General features: G+C 41.4%; 1 protein-coding gene across 1 annotated transcript in view; it reads left to right on the top strand.

The window, feature by feature from the left end:
- myo1d (myosin 1D) overlaps positions 1-22,932 on the top strand; it is a 549,120-nt gene extending 526,188 nt beyond the window's left edge. The window contains exon 22 of the mRNA XM_060849058.1: positions 18,559-22,932. Coding sequence (XP_060705041.1) covers positions 18,559-18,715 — 157 coding nt within the window. The 3' untranslated portion in view covers positions 18,716-22,932. The remainder of the gene's footprint in view (positions 1-18,558) is intronic.
- The last annotated feature ends 2,059 nt before the right edge of the window (positions 22,933-24,991 follow it).

Raw genomic sequence — 24,991 nt, 5'->3', positions numbered from 1 at the left:
AATTCAGGTGATCTGGAGATTTCACTATCACCCCAGAGTATATTCTCTCTGGACTTTGAAGGCCAGAGTTTACTGATGGAAAATCATTAGCTTTGCTTCTCTTCCTGACAGTCTGAGGTCTGTAGGTCCCTTTTAAACTGGAGAACGTTTAATCTCCTGGATTCCTTTTGTGGAGAATGCCTTCAATTCTGCACAGGCAATTTCTTCATTGCAGTATCATGATCATTGAACACTGATCATCCCTTCTCTCTCGTGGCTTTCATGGAGTTGCATGCACCATATCTTCAGTCTGTGCCAGCTGACTTTACATGCTTTAGCATAAATCTTCAGAAAGTAAAATAGTTTGGATTCTCTCATTCACCCTTAGCACTTACATTAGTGACAAAAACAGCATGTACACTCCCTCAGTCGTACTATTCAAAGTTGCTTCTTGCATGGCATGATCTCTGTCACAGTTACTGAGGGTATAAGCTGGAATGATAAAGAAATTGAATATTCTGCATGAACCTGCTCCTTAATCTCAGTGTCTCACATCCAATTTGTAGCTACTTCAGCTATTTGTTCATCAAGTTGTATTGCACTCAGAGTAACATCCGTTAGAGATGCATCATTTGACTCAAATTGGTTATGCTGTTCAGTGGATGTCTTATTGCATGTTTTTTTCCTTTAAGCTTTGCTGGCTCTTAAAATTTGGCTACTAGCAGTGGAAGATATTTATGCCACTCCATTCCAGTCACACACCTCCGTCTCATTGACAGTATGAGACAAATTTCTTTTGCCAACATACCTCATCTCAGTGGATTCTGTTGTCTTTGTTTAGGTTCTGCCAAGGGTTGGGGGGTGTCCTATGAAATCTTATATCATCTGTCTTTTGACCTGTTCCCTGACCAGCTGTTCCTTAACTTTATATAGCTTTGTTCCTTCCGGCATTTAAAGATAGAGGTCAAGACATTCTTTCCTTCCTAGCCTTTTCCACATACCTTCTATCCTTGAGTGTTCCATACACACTTCTTTAGACATGTATCTGTTATTTGCATACATTGTAACCAATCTTTGTATGCCTTTCTTACCCCACTCCTATCTAACATGAAACTATACCTTCTTTAGTACTTTCCAATGCGCTCACTTTATGAACCAAATTCCTATTTTTCATTACTTGTGTCAACCTCCTTATTTTTTTTAAAATGAATTACTGCAATGTTTTTTTTAAAATTTGAATCAAGACTAAAAATGGTGTCCATCTAGGATTTTTCAAAAAAATTAACATGTACTGTTGTAAGTGTACTACAGAAATTAAAATGTAGACCATTGGAATTACACTGTGGCTGAGTTACTAAAAATCCAGTAAGACTTCTCTGTGAAGAAATAGTTTGCGTGGAACTGGCTTTAACCATCTCTGTATAGCACTTAGAGCTGAGACAGTGTCTTGGCTCAGTCTGGTGGTCTTTCAGCGATATATAGCAGTCTCTTGACCTGGCATGGACTTCCAGTATCGAGGTGATTCATTGAAGTGTGGTCCCACCATTACTAAACTCTTAAGAAAGACTTCAAGTAAAAAGTGAGGTCTGCAGATGCTGGAGATCAGAGCTGAAAATGTGTTGCTGGTTAAAGCACAGCAGGTTAGGCAGCATCCAAGGAACAGGAAATTCGACGTTTCGGGCCAGAGCCCTTCATCAGGAATCCTGATGAAGGGCTCTGGCCCGAAACGTTGAATTTCCTGTTCCTTGGATGCGGCCTAACCTGCTGTGCTTTAACCAGCAACACATTTTCAGCTCTTAAGAAAGACTGTAATGTTTAACTTTGATCTTTTTTTCCCACCTTGTTCTTAAGATACTATACTGAGGTACTTGTAATTGAGATGGCACCTTGTGTGGCAACATTGTACACTTTTCACTGCATATGTATGACAATAAAATCAAAATCAAATCAAATATTCAGCAGTGCTTACTATCTGCTGCAGGGAGCTTAGCATCTTTCTTTCACTGAGTCTGGTGAAACACAAATCAGGTGCACTGAATAGGAGAGTGGTTACACATTTCCACATTCAGTGACACTCCAGTCTCTGAGAAAAGCAGAGTACAGCTGCCTGCAGCTACCAAGGTTTGACCAGTACAGGAAGTGTCTCAGATGATGTGTTCCAGTTGGCCCCATAACTGCAACACAAAAATACACATGAGTAAAGTCATAACAAAAATTTCAGCCTCCACTGTATCTTACATGTCTGATACTTTTTAGTGCCTGGTACAAGTTCAGTGGAGTTGAGTTAGCAACTTGACCTGGACTGTTGCGTTCCAGAAAGGGCGCCGATATTCACAGCAGCTGAAGAACAGATTCCCTCCATCAGAAAACTTGTACCTGATTGCATAATTACTCTTGTATGAATCTTCCACTGCCTAAACTGACAGATCTAAGAAAAGAATTTTAGAGTATTACAGAGAATAGAAACGATCCCCAGATCCTTTGTTATGAATAAAATCCTGCAGCTATCGCGGGAGGGGGTTACTTACATGGAGAATATCTGGCTGCTTTTAACTTAAAAACAATCATTTTATTTAAAACCAATATATACTAAAACTCTTCTCCTTCAGTTTAAAAACCAGTATACATTCAATAAAATTTTAATTGTTTTTCAAGTCCAGATGTACGCAGCACTTAGGTCTATCTGTGTTGTTAAAGTGAGATTAACTCTATTTTAATCTGGCCATTTTGTGGAGTGCTTTCCCTCAATTGATGATGAGTCTGTTATAGATTGTCTTGTTCAGAAAGTTGCTAAAAAGGGAACACATTTGGACTTATTATTCAAAGCCACAGAAAAGGAGGCTAGGCTAGATGTTGTTTCTTAGCTCCCAGACCCAGCATCACGCCTGGTCCACATTGAAAGGGTGATCTGTCTGCTGATTGTGAAAGTCAACTGCAAATTGAGCTCTAGATGTCTCTGTTATATCCCTTAGTGACCACAAAGCTGCTGCATTTTAGTATTAATTGCTGCTAAATTACTAATCTCACTCTTTGCATCCTCCTACTCTAACTCAAGTTCTTCTAAAAACTTTAAAACTGTGAACTTCCTCATCTCACTCAATCATCTTAGCCTAAACTTGAAGCTGACGACTCTGTTTCACTGGTGCCACTCTTGTCTCTGAATCCAAATGTTGTAAATTCAAGTCCATTCCTGAGTTTTGGAACGACAACATGGTTGGGCCAAAGGGCCTGTTTCTGTGCTGTACTTTACTATGTTCTATGAATGTCATCACACAGTGCATCCATAAGACTGCAGAGTTTGTAATGTTGATAAAGTTTGAAATCCAGTTTTGGGGGCAGAGAAAAGCCCATTAAAAGACTTGTTTTTTTTTAAAATAAAAGTCAAAAGTTCCCATCTGCTGGGTTCCAGTATGGTTGAAACAAGGAAAGTAAGTGTGTGTGTTGTGCAAGGAAACTGAAGCAGATGGAAGGAGGTGAAAGTGAAATGTCCCACCGAATTAGGAGAATGTAATCCCTTGCAGCAAGACAGTCTCCCTTTGGAATCACAGCTGTCATCCAGCCTCAAAACATCAATTTCAAACTAAGTAAGTGTTAGGGATGCTCTTCTTGACTTCTGTGTTGGCAATTATTAGTGTCTGCAAATCCTTCATGGACACCAAGCCTGGAGTACTGCCACAATAATTAGATTAGATGACTTACAGTGTAGAAACAGGCCCTTCATCCCAACAAGTCCACATCAACCCTCCAAAGGGCAACACCCCCAGACCCATTCCCCTACATTTACCTCTTCACCCAATACTATGGACAATTTAGCATGGCCAAATCACCTAACCTACATATTTTTGGACTGTGGGAGGAAACCGCAGCACCCGGAGAAAACCCATGCAGACACTGAGAGAATGTGCAAACTCCACACAGTGTGTTGCCTGAGGTGGGAATTGAACCTGGGTCCCTGGCACTGTGAGGCAGCAGCGCTAACCACTGTGCCACCATGCCGCCCATAATGTTTACTGAAAACCTTCTGTGAGGTAGCCTTTATTATGTGAGGAGAAACTAAATATTACCAAGTACATCAGCAAATTGTATTTCATAGTGTCATTAAAACATGCCAAGGTGCATCACAGGAGCATTATAAATCAGAATTTCAATAGGGTCACATCAGTGCCCATATGAAAATATTAAACAGGTTCAGAATCTAGATTACTAAATTTCAAGACTGGGGCATATTTTTAAGATGAGAGGAAAAGGATTTTTAAAAGACATAAGGGATAACTTTCTTTTTTACACAGGATGGTTCGGAAGTGGAATGAACTTCCAGAGGAAGTGGTGAATGTTAACAGCGTTTAAAAGGCATTTGGATAAGTAAATGAATAAGAAATGTTTGAAAGGATATGGGCCAAGTGCAGGCAGGTGGGAGTAATTTAGTTTTGGATTATGGTTGGCATAGACTGGTTGGATTAAAGGGTTTGTTCCCATGCTGTATGACAATGATTACATTAGTTACGTTTTGTTTGAGGAAGCTGGACTGAAAGAAACATGGGGTTGGAGAGTGGGATGGAGCTGAATTATTAGGCTTTGTTTGACCAGTACCAACATTGCAAAGCTTTAACATTAATTTTACACACAGCAGTAATGTAGTTCACAGTCTGTCATTTACTGCCCTCGACAGCTAGTTGCGTCACCAATCGGTAACAGTCAAGTCCGGCCTTAACTGTAGATTGACATGACAGTTTATCTTAAATGCTGAAAATGAATAAAAACATTGATGTATGATTACTTTAAGTACTTAGCCAAGGAAAAATGTTCACTCATACATTACGTAAATAGTATAGCAGCACTCTTAAAAATAACATGAACTCAATAGAGATCAGTAACAAACACTCCATTGCTCAAATACCAAGATAAAAATCTGCTGCTACTGCTTGTCCTGGGTTTGATATTTGTAACTGTACATCTTGTTTTGTCTGTACAGTGTTGCTCTAATGGAGGCATTGCACCTCTGTAGTTACAGACAGTTGTAGCTGAACATGTTAAAGAAGGTAACATTCTTTGGAAAATTCACTACAGTCATTTGTGGATGTAGGTGAAACCATGCATGTGCAGATGGCTCTTGAATGCAAATACCATCTTAAATAGTGCATTGGGAGTAGGCAATCGACAATTAACACCAGTAAAGAATATTAATAACCACAGGGAAAACCAAATAAAAACTGGAAAGAACTGCAGATGACGTGAATCAGAAACCAAAACAGAAGTTGCTGGAAAAGCTCAGCAGGTCTGGCAGCATTTGTGAAGAGAAATCACAGTTAGCGTTTCAGGTCCGGCAACCCTTACTCAAAATCAAAGACATGTCCATTCAATGGTTAGTTCAGCCTGCTCATCCTATAAGCACATTGGCTTTTCACATCCAATCCTCTGATGATGTTATCTGTAATTATTATTACATATTTTCACACCAACAATTGATGAGGGTTAAAGTAATATTTCTAATATTTAGTAATTGATCTCCCTCTTCAATTCGCAGCATTCTGGAAAAGCAAATGAATTGGTACTGGTAATTTCTTATTTAACAAAGGGTGATCATCTCTAGTCTTTTCATCCTTGTATTGGCATCCCTGCACTGTGTGCTGTTTTCAATCCATAATCCATAAAACTTAAAACTTGGTTGTGATCACAAACTAAAGTGTCAGCAAATAAATGCTCAAGTATTTGTGTTAGTCAAAAGACTGAAAATCTTAGCATTGTTTATCTGTTTTTAAAAAATTGTAGGATTTAAATCAAAATTGTTCTAACCTGCAAACTTCGAGTTGTTATTTTTCATCAGTTGCTCAAGAACATGCTTTTGTTATTCTTATGAAACCCCAATCATCTTGCCCATCAATATTTACCATTGTTAAATCAGCCTTGAACCAAGAACAGGAAGTCTTGAGTTCTTAAACTGGACCTGCAACAATGTAAATGGTCTGTGCATGTTTCTTGATGGAATTATTTCAACCTGTTTAATAGAGACATTTACTTTGAGATTGGTACTCATGCACATTGGCCAAATTAATGGAGCAAGCAAAAAGCAAAAGTCACTGAAAATACCCAACAGATCAGGCAGCATTATAGAGAGAAACAATGCTGACATTTCAGGTTGAGACTGGATCTAAAGAATCATAGAATTATTGGTTTTTAAGCCATTCAACAGTGGGAAGAAGTAGGAAGATCAAGATGGAAGTTTTGTGTTAGAGCGGGAAGCAAGATGGATTAAATAACCATAAGTTTCATGAGATAACTGCTAAAAGAGGATGTTAAATACATAATGTAAGAGACTATACAGAACACTGCTTTTAAAATTGGAGAATGTACAAGACGTTGTTAGCAACTTGGAAAAACAAGTGAAACTAACTTATATGGGGACGCAATGGCCTCAAGCTAGTATGGCCTACATGTGACTCCAGACACACAGTGATGTAATTACCTGTCAACTGCACTCTGAAATGACCTAGTAAGCCACTCATTTGTATCAATCACTGTAAAGTCTCAACAGAGAAATGAAACCTGAAGGACCTCGGCACCAGAAAAAACAATGGCAGAAATTGCCCTGTTGACCATGCAAAGTCCTCCTTATTAATGTCTAGGGTCTATTGCCAAAAATGGGAGAACTATCTCACAGACTAGTCAAGCAACAGCTTTACATTGTCTCTTAAGATATGATTCTGAGAGTATGACAATGTCCCAGACACCACTATCACCATCCCTGGTTATGTTCTGTTCCACTGATGGGATAGACCCAGCAGATGTGGCGACATAGTGGTTTACAATTGGGAGGGAATTGTCCTGGGTATCCTCAACATTGAATCCAGACCCCAGGCAACTTCTGCTAGTTGCCACATACCATCTGCCGTTGGCTGATGAATCGGTACTGAAAGGAAGCACTGAGGATGGCAAGGGTGCTCTGGGTGGGGTTTTTTTAAAGGGTTCAGAAAAGATTTACAAGAATGTTGCCAGGGTTGGAGGATTTGAGCTATAGGGAGAGGTTGAATAGGCTGGGGTTGTTTTCCCTGGAGCGTGAAGGCTGAAGGGTGACCTTATAGAGGCTTATAAAATCATGAGGGGCATGGATAGGATAAATAAGCAAAGTCTTTTCCCTGGGGTGGGAGAGTCCAGAACTAGAGGGCATAAGTTCAAGGTGAGAGGGGAAAGATATAAAAGAGACCTAAGAGGCAACTTTTTCACTCAGAGAGTGGTACGTATTTGGAATGAGCTGCCAAAGGCAGTGGTGGAGGCTGTTACAATTGCAACATTTAAGAGGCATTTGGATAGGTATATGAATAGGAAGGATTTGGAGGGATATGGCCAGGTGCTGGCAGGTGGGATTAGATTGAGTTGCAATATCTGGTTGGCATGAACGGGTTGGACCGAAGTTTTTGTTTCCGTGCTGTACATCTCTATGACTCTATGAAAGTGAGGACTGCAGATGCCAGAGATTAGAATAGAGAGTGTAGTGATGGAAAAGCACAGCAAATCAGACAGCATCCAAGGAGCAGGAGAATCGACGTTTTGGGCAAAAGCCCTTCATCAGGAAAGGGATTTGACTGTCCAGCATCCGAAATGGCTCAGTAGCAGTACTACTGATTGAGCTGGTCACAGCTGCTGAAGGTCACAGCTGCTGAGGGAACCAACACAAGGAAAAACATTCTTGTCATTATCCTTACAAATCTGCTGAACATGCAATATCGGTAAGAGTGACCACTGCTCAGTCCTTGTGGAGATGAAGCCACTCCTTCACATTGAGAATATCCTCCATCATGTTGTGTGGCACAATCACAGTGATAAACAGGACCGACTTCAAACAAATTTAGCAGTTTATGACTGGACACCCATGAGGTTTTGTGGGCAATTAACAGCAGCAGAACTGAGCTCTAGCACAATCTGTAACCTCAAGGCCTGGCAAAGCTCCCACTCAAACATTACCATCAAGCCAGGGGATCAACCCTGTTTCAATGGAGAGTGCAGGGGTGCACGGCAGGAGCAGCACCAAGCATACCTAAAAATTAGATGTTGATCTGGTGAAGTAGAAACAGGATTACTTGCATGCTAACTAACATAAGCAGCAAGTAATAGACAGAGCAAAGCAAGCCCACTATCATAGATCAGATCTAAGCTCTACATCCTGCCACATCCAGTCGTGAATGGTGGTGGATGATTTAACAACTCACAGGAGGAGGCGGCTCCAAAAATATCCCCATCCTCAATGATAGAAGAGCCCAGCACATCATTGCAAAAGATAAGGTTGAAGCATTCACAGCAATCTCCAGCCAGAAGTGTCAAGTGGATGATCCGTCATGGCCTCCACCATTGGTCCCCAGCATCAGACATACGAATCTTTACACAATATAATTCACTCCACATGATATTCAGAAATGGTTGGAGGCACTGGGTATTGCAAACACTATCAGCCTTGACAATATTTCAGCAATAGTACTTATTCATCAGAACTTGCCTTGCCTTAGCTGATCTGTTCTAGTGCAGGATCGAAGACTATTGTGCTGGAAAAGCACAGCCGGTCAGGCAGCATTCAAGATGCAGGAGAATCGGCATTTGGGCATAAAGCCTTCTTCATTCATAAGCCCTTCATCATCCCCACTATTGACTCCCCTGCTCCTCGGATGCTGCCTGACCTGCTGTGCTTTTCCAGCACCACACTCCTCGACTCTGATCTCCAGCATCTGCAGTCTTCATTTTCTCCTTGTTCCAGTGAAGGTACAACACTGAGCATCCATACAATGTGAAAACAGGCCCAACAAGACCACACCAACTCTCACCCGCGCCACACCTCCCCCCCCCCCCCCCCCCCCCCCCCCACCAAAACTCTCTGCCTGTATCCCTGCATTTCCCATGGTCAATCCACCTAATCTACATATCCCTGCACATTCTTGGCAATTTAGCATGGCCAAACCACTTAACATGCACATTTTTGGGACTGTGAGTGGTAACCCATGCAGACATGAGGAGAATGTGTAAACTCCATCCAGATCTGAGGCTGGAAGGGAACCTGTGTCCCTGGTATATTAAGCAGCAATGCTAACCACTGAGCCACCGTGTCACCCCAATATCTACCCAACAATGTGGAAAATTGCCCAAATATGTTCTGTACAAACAAAGTAGGACAAATCCAACCCAACCAATTACCATCACATTAGTCTCAATGTCAGTAAAGTGATGGAAGGTGTCATCAACGACATTGTCAAGAAGCACCTGCTCAGCAATAATTTGCTAAGTGACATTGAGTTTGGTTCTTCCAGGGCCAATCAACTCCTGACCACATTACAACCTTGGGTCAAACATGGACAAAAGAAATGAATTCCAGAGGTGAGGCAACAGTGATAGCCCTTGACATCAAAGCCACTTTTGACAGACTGGCATGAATGAGCCCTAGCAAAACTGGGTATCACGGAGAATACTCTGTGCTGGGGTCATACCTGGCACATAGGAAGATGGCTGTGATTGTCGAAAATCAGCCATTTCAGCTGCTTCACCAAAGACCTTCCCTCCATCATAAGGTCAGAATTGAGGATTTTTGCCAATGCTGGCATGATGTTCAAAACCATTTGTGACAACTCAGATGCTGAAGCCATCCATGTTCAAATACAATAAGATCTAGACAATATCCAGGTTTGGACTGATAATTGACAAGTAACATTCAAACCAGCAATGGCCATTTCCAATAAGAGAGAATCTAATCACCGTGCCTTGACATTCATAGAATCCCTACAATGTGGAAACGGGCCATTCGACCCATCAAGTCCACACTGATCTTCTGAAGAGCATCCCACGTAGACATATCCTCCTACCCCATGAAATGGCAAATCCACTGAGCCTGTACCTCACTGGACACTATAGACAATTTGGTACTGCAAACTCTATACAGCCAGACAGGGTTAGAACTAAACCTGGGTTCCTAGCGCTGTGAGACAGCAACACTAACCACTGAGCCACCATACTGCCCCCAAATGGTGTTACCATTACTGAATCCCCCACTATCGACATCCTGGGGGTTACCATTGGCAGGAAACCCAACTGGACTCACCATATAAACACAGTGGCTACAAGAGCAGATCAGAGGCTAAGAATACTGTGGTGAGTAACTCACTCCCTGACCCCTCAAAGCCTATCCATCATCTACAAAGCACAAGTCAGGAGTGTGATAGAATACTGCCCACTTGCCTGAATGGGATGCAACTCCGACAATACTGAAGATGCTTGATGCTATCGAGGTCAAAACAGCCTGCTTAGTTGGCACTACATCCACAAACATCCATTTCCTCCCCAACAAATGCCCAGAAGCAGGAGATGCACTGCAAGAAATTCATAAAAGATCTTTAGACAGCATTTTCCAAACCCATGACCATTTTCACTGGAAGGACAAGGGCAGCAGATACATGGTAACACCACCACCTGCTCGTTCCCCTCTCATCCATGCACCATCTTGACTTGGAAATATCGCCAGACATTCAGTGGACACAAGCATTACGGATTCAAAAATCCTGGAATTCCTTCCCGGTCAACCCACAGCACGTGGACTGCAGTGGTTCAAGAGGCAGCTCCCCATGACCTTCTCCAGGATTCAAGGGAAGGTTCACATCCAACAAATGAATAAAACTAGATGCATATAAGACATTACTTTCTGGGGCATTGACATCATTTGTATTTGGTTCGGGAGACCTTAGCATAGCAATAACTCTCGTCAGGTTGAAGTTCAGCACAGAGCTGTGATGTGCACAAAGCAGAGAAAAGCAAGGAGACATCCAGAAGTTAGCTGCATCAACTCTATTTCTTTACAAAGTTGCTGTGTCCTCAATATTATTTCAATAAAGCAGAAAAACTACATTCAGAGGTACTGAAAGAAGTAATTCTGAAACCCTAAGACAACAGAAAGGTCCAAAAAAGCAACCAGTGATCATTGCTCTGCAGGTAACATCAAGGCATCATCAAAGAATCAGACAAATTGTGAAACCAATTCCCCTAGTTTTATATTTTGTAATGGTGAGAAAGAACTGTTATGATGGCTTTTCTCCCTCCACTCATAATATTGTGGCTTTGTCTATTTTTTCTTTGTCTGTATGTGTAATTTTTTTAAAGAGGTAACATTTAAAATACATATTATAATGTTGACTGTTCTTTTCCAGCTGTGTTGCAATAGAGATACTTTTACTGTTACTGGAAAGACCTGGTATTATTTGGTTTTATCCTGGCAGCAGTCAGACAGAGGCACATTGGAATTTTCAGTAATAGACCTCTAACATTACAGAAATAAAGGTTTTGTCCATATGAAATTTGAATGGTTACATGGCAACAATCTAAATGCAACATAGAACATTACAGCACAGTACAGGCCCTTCAGCACTTGATGTTCTGCCAACCCTTAATCCTACTCTAAGATCAAACTAACCTACTTCATTTTACTATAATTGATGTGCCTATCCAAGAGTTGCTTAAATGTCCCTAATGTAGCTGACTCTACGACCACCACTGTGTGGCAAGAGTGGGTGGCATGAAAAGCACAGCAGGGCAGGAGAATCAACGTTTCGAGCAAAAGCCCTGCATCAGCAACCACTGCTGGCAGTGCACTTCACGCCCCATCACTCTCTGTGTAAAGAACCAACCTCTGGCAGCTCCCCGAAACCTTCATCCAATCACCTTAAAATTATATGCCCCTTTATGATAGCTATTTTTAGATTAAATTAGATTACTTACAGTGTGGAAACAGGCTCTTCAGCCCAACAAGTCCATACCGACCTGCCAAAGCTCAACCCACCCAGACCCATTCCCCTACATTAAACCCCTTCACCTCACCTGCACATTTTTGGATTGAGGCAGGAAACCAGAGCGTGCGGAGGAAACCCACGCAGACACGGGGAAAATACGCAAACTCCACACAGAATCATCTGAAGTGGGAATTGAACCTGAGTCTCTGGCGCTGTGAGGCAGATGTGCTAACCACCGTGCCGCTGTCCTGGGAAAAAGTCTCCATCTATGCCTCTCACCATCTTGTACACCTCTATCAAATTGCCTCTCATCCTTCTTCACTCCAATGAGAAAAGTCTTACCTCCCTCAACCTTTCTTCATAAGACATGCCCTCAAGTACAGGCAGCATTCTGGAAAATCTCCCCTTCATCCTCTCTAAAGCTTCCACACCCTTCTCATAATGAGGTGACTAAAACTGAACACAATATTCCAAGTGTGGTTTAACCAGGGTCTGTAGAGCTGCAGCACAACCTCGTGGATCTTAAATTCAGTCCTCCTGCTAATGAAAGCCAACACACCATACACCACCTTAAACCCTGTCAACTTGGGTGGCAACTTTGAGGGATCTGGACATGGATCCCAAGATCCCTTTGTTCCTCCCCACTGCCAAGAATCCTGCCCTTAATCCTGTATTCTGCAATCAAATTTGACCTTCCAAAATGAATCACTTCACACTTTTCCAGGTTGAACTCCACCTGCCATTTATCAGCCCAGTTCTACATCCAGGAGAAAGTGAGGACTGCAGATGCTGGAGATCAGAGCTGAAAAATGTGTTGCTGGAAAAGCGCAGCAGGTCAGGCAGCATCCAAGGAGCAGGAGAATCGAGATTTCGGGCATAAGCCCTTCTTCAGTTCTACATCCAGTCAATAGAGTCATAGAGATGTACAGCATGGAAACAGACTCTTCGGTCCTACCTGTCCATGCCGACCAGGTATCCCAACCCAATCTAGTCCCACCTGCCAGCACCCGGCCCATATCCCTCCAAACCCTTCCTATTCACATACCCACCCAAATATCTCTTAAATGTTGCAATTATACCAACCTCCACCATATCCTCTGGCAGCTCACACCATACACATACCGCCTTCTGCATGAAAAAGTTGCCCCTTAGGTCTCTTTTGTTTTTCCCCTCTCACCCTTAAACCTATGCCCTCTAGTTCTGGACTCACCGATCCCATGGAAAAGACTTTGCCTATTTATCCTATCCATGCCCCTCGTAATTTTGTAACCTCTGTAAGGTCATCCCTCAGCCTCCAACGCTCCAGGGAAAACAGCCCAGCCTGTTCAGCCTCTCCCTATAGCTCTAATCCTCCAACCCTGGCAACATCTTTGTAAATCTTTTCTGAACCCTTTCAAGTTTTACAACATCTTTCCGATAGGAAGGAGCCAGAATTGCACGCAATATTACAACAGTGGCCTAACCAATGTCCTGTACAGCTGCAACATGACCTACCAACTCCTGTACTCAATACTCTGACCAATAAAGGAAAGTATACCAAACACTGCCTTCACTATCCTATCTACCTGTGACTCCACTTTCAAGGAGCTATGAACCTGCACTCCAAGGTCTCTTTGTTCAGCAACACTCCCTAGGACCTTACTATTAAGTGTATAAATCCTACTAAGATTTGTTTTCCCAAAATGCAGCACCTCGCATTTATCTGAATTAAACTCCATCTGCCACTTCTCAGCCCATTGGCCCATTTGGTCCAGATTCTGTTGTAATCTGAGGTAACCCTCTTCACTGTCCGCTACACCTCCAATTTTGATGTCATCTGCAAACTTACTAACTGTACCTCTTATGCTCACATCCAAATCATTTATGTAAATGACAAAAAGTAGAGGACCCAGCACTGATCCTTGTGGCACTCCACTGGTCACAGGCCTCCAGTCTGAAAAACAACCCTCCACCACCTACCTTTGAGCCAGTTCTGTATCCAAATGGCTAGTATTCCATGAGATCTAACCTTGCCAACCAGTCTCCCATGGGGAACCTTGTCAAACGCCTTACTGAAGTCTATATAGGTCACATCTACCGCTCTGCCCTCATTAATATTTTTTGTTACTTCTACCATGGGGAACCTTATCAAACACCTTGCTAAAATCCATGTACACCACATTCACTGCCCTACATTCATCAATGTGTTTTGTCACATCCTCAAAGAATTCAGCAAGGCTTGTGAAGGATGACTTGCCCCTCTTAAAGCCATGCTGACTTTCTCTAAACAAACTATGGTTATCCAAGTAATCATAAATCCTGTCTCTCAGAATCCTCTCCAAGAATTTGCCCACGACAGATGTAAGACTCACTAGTCTATAATTCCCAGGATTATCCCTATTCCCTTTCTTGAACAAGGAAATAACATTTGCCACCCTACAATCATCTGGCACTATTCTAGTGGACAGTGAAGATGCAGATATCATCACCAAAAGTGCAGCAATCTCTTCCCTTGCTTCCTGTAATAACCTTGGGTATATCCTGCCTGGTCCAAGGGATTTATCTATCCTTATGTTTTTCAAAGTTTCAGCACATCCTACTTCTGAACATCAACCTATTGGAGCATATCAGCCTGGTTTATGCTGTCCTCATAAATGACAAGGTCCCTCTCACTAGTGAATACTGAAGCAAAGTATTCACTAAGGAACTCCCCTACCACCTCTAACTCCAGGCACAAGTTCCCTACACTACCCCTAATCGGCCCTACTCTCATTCTGGCCATCGTCTTGTTCATTACAAGAATGTAGAATGTAGAATGTCTTAGGGTTTTTCCTTAATCCTACCTGCTAAAGCTTTTCCCTCTCTCCCCCCCCCCCCCCCCCCCCCCCCCCCCCCCCACCCACCCACTTCCAGCTCTAAGTCCATTTTTCAGTTTCTTCCTGGCTACCTTGTAACCCTCTGGAGACCTGTCTGATCCTTGCTTCTGTCTAGATTAGAGTGGTGCTGGAAAAGCACAGCAGGTCAGGTAGCAACCGAGCAGGAAAATTGACATTTCAGGCAAAAGCCCTTCACTAGGAACAGAGGCAGGGTGCCTGCAGAGTGGAGAGATAAATGAGAGAGGAGTGGGGATGGGGAGAAAGTAGCATAGAATACAATAGGTGAATGGGGGTGGTGATGGAGGTGATAGGTCAGAGAGGAGGGTGGAGTGGATAGGTGAAAAAGGTCCTTGCTTCCTCAACCTTAAGTAAGCTTCCTTTTTCCTCTTGACTAGATGTTCTACATCTCTTGTCAGCCAAGGTTCCTTCACCCTATCATCGCTTCCTTGCCTCAGTGGGAAATCTATCCAGCACTCTCAGCAAGTGCTCCCGAAACAACCTCCACATTTTTGTCATGCATTTTCCTGAGAACATATGTCCCCAATGTATGCTCCACACTTCCTGCCTAATAGCATTATAATCCTCCCTCCCCCAATTAAATATTTGGCCATACCATCTGCTCCTATCCCCCTCCATGACTATAGTAAAGGTCAGGGAATTGTGATCACTATTATCAAAATGCTATTTCACTGAGAGATCTGACACCTCAACTGGTTTATTGCCAAGCACCAAATCCAATATGGCCTACCCTCTAGTTGGCCTATCTACATATTACGACAGGAATCCTTCCTGGACATACCTGACAAAACTGCTCCATCCAAACCATTTGAACTATGGAGGTTCTAATCAATATTAGAGAAGTTAAAGTCAACCATGACAAAACCTGTTATTTCTGCACCTTTCCAAAATCTGCCTCCCAACCTACTCTTCTGTGTCTCTGTTGCTATTGGGATGTGGTCTGTAGAAAACTCCCAATAAAGTGACTGTTCCTTTCTTGTTTCTGATTTCCACCCATACTGACTCTTTAGACAAACCCTCCTTGACAACCTCCTGTAGCTGTAATTCTATTCTTGATGAAGGGCTTTTGCCCGAAACGTCGATTTCACTGCTCGTTGGATGCTGCCTGAACTGCTGTGCTCTTCCAGCACCACTGATCCAGAATCTGGTTTCCAGCATCTGCAGTCATTGTTTTTACGTATTTCTATCCCTGATTAGCAATGCCACTCCCCCACCTCTTTAACCCCTTCCCCATTTCTCTTAAAACATCTAAACCCTGGAATATCCAACAACCATTCCTGCCCCTGTGGTATGTAAGTTTCCATAATGGTCACAACATCATAGTTCCAAGTAATGCTCTAAGTACACCACCCTTATTCCTGACATTTCTTCCGTTAAAATAGACATTCTTCAACCCATCACACTGACTGCAACTTTGTCCTATCGACTGTCTGTCCCTCCTCACAGACTCTCTGCAACTGTATCTGGCTGTTCCCTAGTTACGCCATCCTCCGATCCATAACTCAGGTTCCCACTCTCCTGCTAAACTAGTTTAAACTGTCCCGAAGAGCTCTAGCAAAACATGAGCCCAGGATATTGGTACCCCTCCAGTTCAGGCACAACCCTTCTTGTACAGGTACCACCTTCCCCAGAAGATATCCCAATGATCCACATATCTGAAACTGTCCCTCCCCACCCCTGCAGCCACATGTCCAACTGCACTCGCTCTCTGTTCCTAACCTCACGAGCCCGTGACACCAATGGCAATCCTAAGATTGCTACTCTGCTTGTCCTACCTTTTTTAGCTTCCAACCTAACTCCCTTTACTCACTATTCAGGTCCTTATCCCTTTTCCTAGCAATGTCATTGGTACCAATGTGTACCACAACTCCTGGTTGCTCTCCCTCTCCCTTAAGAATCCTGTAGATTCGATCTGAGACATCCCTAATCCTGGCACCCTGGAGGCAACATACCATGAGTCTCATTTGCAAGCACAGAATCTCCTGTCTGTTCCTCTAATCATTGAATCTCCTATCGCTATCACTCTCCTATTCTCCCCATGTTCCTTTCTGAGCCACCGTGCCAGAGACCTTGGTAGATCTCGCTCCCAACCCCCACCATAACAGTATCCAAACAGCTTACTTATTGTTGAAGGGGCTGGCCATGAGGATTCCCTGCACTGTCTGCCTTTTCTCTTGACTGCCTCCCTATAACTCTTCTCTATCAGTCTTTCAGCCTCCCAAATGATCCAAAGTTCATCCATCTCCAGCTCTAGCTCCCTAATGCAATCAGTGAGGAGCTGGAATTGGGTGCACTTCTCATAGGTGATGTGAGCAAGGACACTAGTGGTAATTCTTACCTTGCACATCCTGCAAGAGAAACATGCAACTACCCTAGCTTCCATCCCTTCTGTTCTAAATTGCCAAGAGAGATTGAATGAATAAATAAACAAAAACTTACCTTACCAACCCGCTGCAAGGTCTTTTGTTTGGTTAGAGGAAAACTGGTAGGAGACAATACATGTGTAGTGTCTCGGGTTTAGCCATAGCCCAAATATATCAGTTCACGTGTCCGTGTCCACTCCTGTTGAGCCATCGCTTTGTCTATTCACAAGGTAAATATTTAACAGACAATGTACGTTCCCGCCTGCCCCCTTACTCGCACTCTGACCACTCCTGCTGTTGCAATGGAGACTGCTGAATCACGAGGTAAGTATTTAACAGGAAAACATACTTTCCTGGCTGCTCTTGGCTCAACATGAAGTGAAAGGAAAAAACAAGACTAATCCAAACAGCAAAATGGTAAAAACACACAAAAAAAGGACAAATGATGCATGAGAAATTGAAGAGTGCATGTTGAAGGGTTGATATAATTTGGCTGTTGAAACAAGGAGAAAGAGAAGTCTTACTGAACTTGCAATCCTGTTGATTTGGGAGCGCTGCACCATCTTGGTGACGGACAGTATTGGTATTTGAGGGAGACAGCAATTAGCTAAACTGAGTGAGCTTCAAATTTAGCACTCAGATCCACAAAGTAAGCCAAGTACAATCTGCTTAAACCTTGAGCATTATATAACAGGTCAGTCCAGTACTTACAGCAGTAATCATTCCAGACAAGGTCATAAAAATGATTCCAATGAATATTTGGTGTTATCCGTTGTCATTCTATATTGGTGATGTGTTTCTGTTTTAACGCTAGAGCTCAGTCTATGAAACTGCAATGCCTGCTTATAGTAAACGCACAGACATACAACTTCAGTTCATACTTTGTTTGCATATGCTGATTGCCTCCTATTTAAATATTAAATTATGTTAAAGCTAAATAATTGTGAAAATGGCCCACAAGTGTTAGAAATGGTCTGACAACACTGTCTCAATATTGCTTCACATCTATGTTGGAAATCAGTCTCTGTTTTGTCCTGAGGTAACCAAAGTGCCATTGTCAGACACTATTTTACAGCAGAATTTCAAACTATCCAACTCTAGATTTGTCTAATTAATTAATCCCTGAGGGACTATCTGGCAGTGTATTGCAGGCAGCAAGGAATTGAAGCATCACCATCTGGGCCATGTGGTTGTGTGCTTTAGAAATGTTGGGAATTTCTTTCTGCTGTTATCCATAAAAAGCAAAGCCCAAACTATTGACGTTAATACTATACAGCAAGTTTTATTGTGTGGAATAAGAAACCACAAATCCTGAAACCTTGCCAAGGTACTCAGCAAGATTTGGGGCTGGATACTTATCCCTGTGGGGTTGACATTGGGAGAGCCTCAGTCAGGGCTAAAAGTCAGGCTTTCAAAAGGCCTGTACATACTTGAGCTTTCGCAAAACAATCAAAGAACAATGAGGGTAACCAGTTTTCCTTTTCTCTCGGTTTGCACTAGTGACTGCTCATTCTTATGAAAATTCATGAATGTTTACTTAAAAGATAGGCACTTTGTTTAAATAGCTTTAATTTTTTATTCTCTTTCCAGTGAGAAGAGGCACTTCCAAGTGAAGGTGTGTGACCCCATCCAATGCTCCATGCATGGGAAAAAGTGTACCATCACCGTGGAAACCAAGATCAACCAGTCGCAGCCTGTCTTCACCAAGACACGCTCAGGATATGTCCTTTCGTGGCCTGGGAACTAGCATAGCCTCAGTCTTTCAGAGTTTCATCTCATCCAAAGCCAGAACATCATTTAAACTCCAATAATTCACAGGCTAACACCATTAATGCTGGGGGCAATTAAAGGAACAGGGCTGGTTCATGTAAACTCTCAAAGTGCAAAAATAATGCCTTCCAGTAGTCTCATCTCTTCTGTCTGACCTGCATTAAGCTCCATGCTGTGTTTAATTTTCCTTGTGACATTCTTTGACTTTCACCCATTGAAATTGGCTTCATCTCTTTTTTATTCCCACTCTTTTCCGCTGGTTTTTGCATTTCTTTCATAATGAAAATCGTGCCCAGCAGGCTTTAGACTGTAGTTTATCAGGGTTAAGAACTTTTGCACTCTATTTATTGCTTTTATTAAAGTGAACCTTACTTTACTAATAGAGAGATATGGAATAAGATTCTCCAATATGAAAATGATAAATAAGTTTACAGATTTCAAGTATGTGTCTCATACTTAGAGTACCCGAAGTTGTGGTACTAATCTGGTCTTCAAGTGCCTGTTTATTACTGTACTAGAGTCAAAGTTCTGCTAACTTTATTGTGTTTGGGATATTTTGTTAGATTAAGATAATTATCTGAAAGTGAATTCAAACAGTTCATTCTCAAATTCTCATCCTGTGTGATTGGCTAGATATGGTCACCATAAAAAAAAATCAGATGATGATGCAGTTTCTATTTAAAATAAAAGCAAAGTCACCTTCTTTTGTCTAGTATCTCCAAAGGAACAAAAAGTCTCATTTGCCAAGTATTTTCTACTATTGAATGTAGTTTGTATGAGGTTATATAATGTCAGTCGTGGATCAAATTTTAAACCAATCTTGATTTTTTTTTCACACCTCCCACTGCCTCTAAATGCACATATACTTCCAAACTTGGCTCAAACAATACAGAAGTTGTGCTGGAGATCTCACCCACACCTTGTGGTAACATTTGATCGCAGCTTGACTTTTGATTGTACAGCAAAAACACACATGGGTTTTTGAGAGTCTTTTAGGAGGGTGCAACAGTTTTTTTTCCCCTGAACGTTAATTCCCCCACCTCTGCACCTACAGTCTAGTACCTCAAGCAGCTAAATGTGTGTAAATGTAGGCCAGTCCCCAAGTTGTGGTCAGTGCCACCTGTAGCTGGCTGCTAGGTGGAGCCAGGAACTAGCCATCTGAGGTTAAATATCTACCCAATGTGTCCCCTGTCTTTTGTATGTGTGTCCAATGCCCCTCCCCAACTGGGAGTCTCAGTTAATCAATTAATACAGTCTCTTCCTACTTGATGAGAAGGCAAACAGGGCACAGAAAGCTGCATTCTCTCAATGACACTAAGTGGCAGATGCTTATGCAATGCTATTTCAGTACAAACATTGTACTTGCCTTATGCAAAGGATCTCCATTTTTCAGTACTGTATTTCCATTGCTATTGACCAAGGATAAGTCAAGATAGATCTGGATATGAATCAGGCAGGTGTTTGTTTGCATGCATAATATAAAGGGATATTCAAAATTTAAGATGTTAAGTTCTCAATACTGCACTATGGTTTATTGGTTCCTGATTTGTTGAAGTGACTAGTTTTCTACCAAATTCTATCCAGGTGTTGGAAGTTCACAATGAAATAACAATGATTATTTTCCTTTTGCACTGTTTGCTGATTGTGGGATATTGCCTACATAGATGACAGGTGAGCACCAAGCAAATCTCCTCAATCTCCGACTGAACAATTGGTAGAAACCTCCAGAAAAGTATAACAGGGTTTTCCTCTGAAGTTACAAGAGGGGATCAGAAGAACAATGGTTATATGGGATCCTTCTCTCTAATCTGGAAAATTCTTGGAGTGACAGGTGAAAATAAACCACAGTGCAAACTGATAGCATCTGAAAGTGACAAATTAAGTTAATACTCCACAAGAAGAGTTCTGGTTAAGGATCACGGCTGAGGAATGAACCTACCCGTGTTTGCCTCAGGGGTTGATTGCATTTCTATTTGAAGGGTTAGATCTAAAGATTTCATGGATGTTCCTGTAGGGCAAGCATTGTTTTATGACAGTTTTCCACTTGAGTCAGAAGATCATAGATTCAAATTACACTCCAGGGCATGAGTATAGACCACTGTAGGAATGCTGCACTATCAGAGATGTTACAAGGCCTTAAGTTAAGGCCTTTCTGTCCTCTTAGTTCAATATAAAATGTCTGAAGCAAAATGTGGAGATTCTCCTAGTGTCCTGACAAATAGCATTTCCTCAGCTGGTCATTGTTGTAAAACCTTGCTGTGTGCATGTGGCTCTGAGATTGTCAGCACACTTTAGGACTGACCAGGATGTGAAATGGCTACGAATGTGATGCAAGTTCATTCATTCATCCCATGGCGTTGTAGTCTAAATAACACTGTTCTTTAACAATGATGTCAGAACCCTGGCAACATGTGATAAACAGATACAGTGTGTGCAGGTCTGTCTTAAAAAATGATAAATACAATTTCTATCAAAATATTCTTCTTTGCATTTTAAACCACTTCCCTTTTATGGGTGAACTTTATCTAAGTTTCTTGATGAGATCATTTTCCTGTCATTACTATTTTTCTTTATATTATGCAAAGTATTGTGAAGCTGAGAAAACTGAAGTTATAACTACTCACTCGTTACTGCTTGACTCTTGTCCAATCTGCAAATCTATCTAATCCGGTCTGTGACTGGGGCCAGTGCGGCATAACATGTCCTAAATTATAATTTTTAAAATATATTAAAGCTTTACTGTTCTTCAGTTGATGTGGTTATATATACTCATAAAGAAAACACCATTTCTTTTAGCAAAAACTATTCACTTAAATGAGCTGAAAGGCTTTTATTGTAAGAAAACCTTTTGCAAGGATTAGATCTGTAGGCCGAAATCCCAAGTGTTGGTGTAGAGGTACAGGTACCATATAGCCAACACAGGATATAAATAGGCTACGTTTGATATATGATGTTCTGTATCATTAGAGAACTATTTAACTTGGCTTATGAAGAAAATCACAGAAGACTGACTTTCATCAATAGCCTTTTTTTTAAATGTACCATTTTGAAAAGAATAGTCAGGCCATTCGGTCCAGAGAAGATAGTGGATTTTACTTGTTGGCCGTACGCAAATTTATCAATAAGCGATGCTACTAATTAATACTCAGCTGTATTCCAATGAATGAACTAATAACCAAAATATACACATACTACAGCTTAAGTCATACAATAAACCTTGATCATTATTTATTTAGCTCGCACAAAAACACTTCATGCATCTTCAGTAATTTGCAGGGTTGTGTTAAATGATCATGCTTTTTCCATCCTGGGGAGGATTTTAATTTAGCTTTCAATGCTCATGGCTGATTGGATATTGTGTATTTCGACTCAAGTCTTTTCTATTGACTGCCTGAATTTGATAAAGTTTCTCTTTGACAAATATGATCAGTAAATTAAAGGTTATTGTTTTGAGTAAAGGGACATTAGTTTCATCTCTGCAACCTGAAATCAGGTTACTAAGCCTGCACAGAATTTGTTCACTTCACCCAGAGACCATACGTGTGATTAGCATGGCCAATGCAGAAATTGAGGCAGTGATAGAGAAGTCAAAACTACACCTGTTATGGTGAAGTAGAGACTGCACAATGTATGGACAGAATTACCACAGCTTTGTCACTCCCTGACACAGTCAAGTGCATACATATCAGCTTTGGTAGTATACAAACAGTTGGCTGTACACTGTGGCCCCTGAGTTTCTTTATTCAGGGAGAGGGAAGCAAAAGGGAGATGAACGAACATCAGAAATGAAATTAAACACCAGGAACACAGCACTATTCATTAATGCCTAAATACCCCAGAATTCAGATCATTAGAACACATACAGCTGGGATCTGTAGGTTTTGACTCTGCATTAGATATTGCCAATTGTAATAAAATGATGTATTTAATCAGGAATGAATTATGTACAATGTATAAATCAACTTTACTTTTGGAAATTTAATATACAGAATTCAAATTAACCATGCAATAAAATATTAATATCAGGAGCATAACTTTTTTGTACACAAGTGTTCTTTCTTTCTGTTCATTTGCTTTAATCAAAGATTATCATGCAATTTTTAAAATAATTTACAGATTAGCTGTATTACTGATCTGTCCAGTATTGACTTGACAGGATATGCAACGGATTTATTTTCATAATTACTTGATATTTTCCAAACTAAAAGAAAAATTAGTGCTTTCGGCAATTAAAAGCAATTCCTAAGTATTCGTTGTTGTCTTTTGATTTTTTTTCAACATATTGTATAAGTCAAATGCGCCTGTGCCATACATTAAATTTTATACATTCACTCTAAATGTAAGGGCCAATCATCTCCAGTTGCCCCAATAAAGTCCTTTCTTCCCTATTACAAATTGAAAAGTGGGAATGTTTGCTGATGATTGCAGAGTCAACACCATTCACAACTCCGTAAATACTGTAGCTATCGGTATCCAAATGCAACAAAATGTGAACAGTATCCAGGTTTGGGCCGACAAGTGACAAGTAATGTTCACACTACACAAGTACAGGTAGTGACCATCTCCAATGAGAGAGATGCTAACCATTGCCCTTTAACATTCAATGGACATCAACATCTCTGAAGCTCCAACTCCAACATTTGGGATTTTTTTTATTTTATTCAGTCACAGGATGTGGATATTACTGGCCAGGCCAGTATTTATTTCCCATCTGTAATTCCCCAGGTCAGAGGCCAGCTCCACAACAATCAAGACTTTTGACACCATCCAGGACAAGCAGCCCACTTAATTGTCACCATGTCCACAAGCATTTACTCCCTCCACCACTGATGCTCACTAGCAGCAGAGTGTACTACTGGATGTTGTTTTACTCACTGAGCTGCAAGTTTCATTTTCAGACGTTTCATCATCATACTAGATAACATCTTCACTAAGCCTCTGGACGTAGCACTGCTGATGATTTCTGCTTTCTATTTAGGTTTCTTTGGGTTGGTACCCAAACATATGAATAGACAGCAGGAATCATCAGCAGTGCTTTGTCTGGAGGCTCACTGAAGATGTTACCCAGTATGGTGGTGACGAAACATCTGAAAACAAACCTTCCAGCTCAGCAAGCAAACCTACATCCAGAACCTCAACTGAGCTACAAATCTTCTCAAGAGCGTGCTATCTACAAGATACACTGAAAAGATTCACTATGTCTCGCACAGTGGCTACCTTTGTTGCTTCACAGCGCCAGAGACACGGGTTCGATTCCAGCCTTGGATGATTGTATGGAGTTTGTACATTCTGTCCATGTTTATGTCAGTTTCCTCGAGGTGGTCCAGTTTCCTCCCACTGTCCAAAGATGTGCAAGGTAGGTGGATTGGCCATGCTAAATTGTCCATAGTGTCCAGGGATATGCAGGCTTGGTGGACTAGCCATTGTAAATGCGGGGTTGTAGGCAAGGGATTGGGTCTGGGTGGGATGCTCTTTAGAGGATCAGTCCAGACTTGATGCGCTGAATGGCCTATTTCCATACTATGGATTCTGAGACAGCATCTTCCAATCATTCTGTCTTGGAAATATACAACTGTTCCTTCAGTGTCACTGGGTTGATATCCTGGAGCTTCCTCCCTTTTCACATTGTGGGTCTACCTACAGCACATGGACTGCAGTGATTCAAAAGATAACTGAGGATGGACAATAAAAGCTAAGAGCTCACTTGCGTCATACTGTCCTAATATTTCTAGCTAAATATCTCAAACTATACGTTGTGATTTTGGTGTATCAAGAGATAAAGTTAGATATATCAGTATATAACTGAGACCATATGGCAGAGGAACAGAAATAGGTCACTTAGTCCATCGAGTTTGTTCTACCATTCAATGACATCATGACAATTTGAAAATCCTCAACTCCACTTTCCTGCCTTATCCCCATACCCTTGATCTCCTTACTGATTTAAAAACCTGTCTATCTCAGTCTTCGGAATAATTATTAACCCAGCCTCTATAACCCTCTATGGGGAAGCATTTCATAAATTCACTACCTTCAGAGGAAAAAACATCATCCTTATTTCTGTCTTAAATGGGAGACTCATTCCTGTAAAATTATACCTTCCGGTCCTAGATCCTCCCAAGAGTAGAAACTGCCTCTCCACTTCTATCCTATTAAACTCCTTAAAAATCTTATGTTTCAATAGGTCGCCTGTTTTTATTTTAAACTTCAACGAATTCAAGCCCAACCTGCTCAATTTCTCTTCATAAGACAG

Source organism: Hemiscyllium ocellatum, chromosome 32, assembly GCF_020745735.1.
Source record: "Hemiscyllium ocellatum isolate sHemOce1 chromosome 32, sHemOce1.pat.X.cur, whole genome shotgun sequence".
Classification (NCBI taxonomy): Eukaryota; Metazoa; Chordata; class Chondrichthyes; order Orectolobiformes; family Hemiscylliidae; genus Hemiscyllium; species Hemiscyllium ocellatum.
This window is presented reverse-complemented; position numbering and strand designations above follow the sequence as displayed.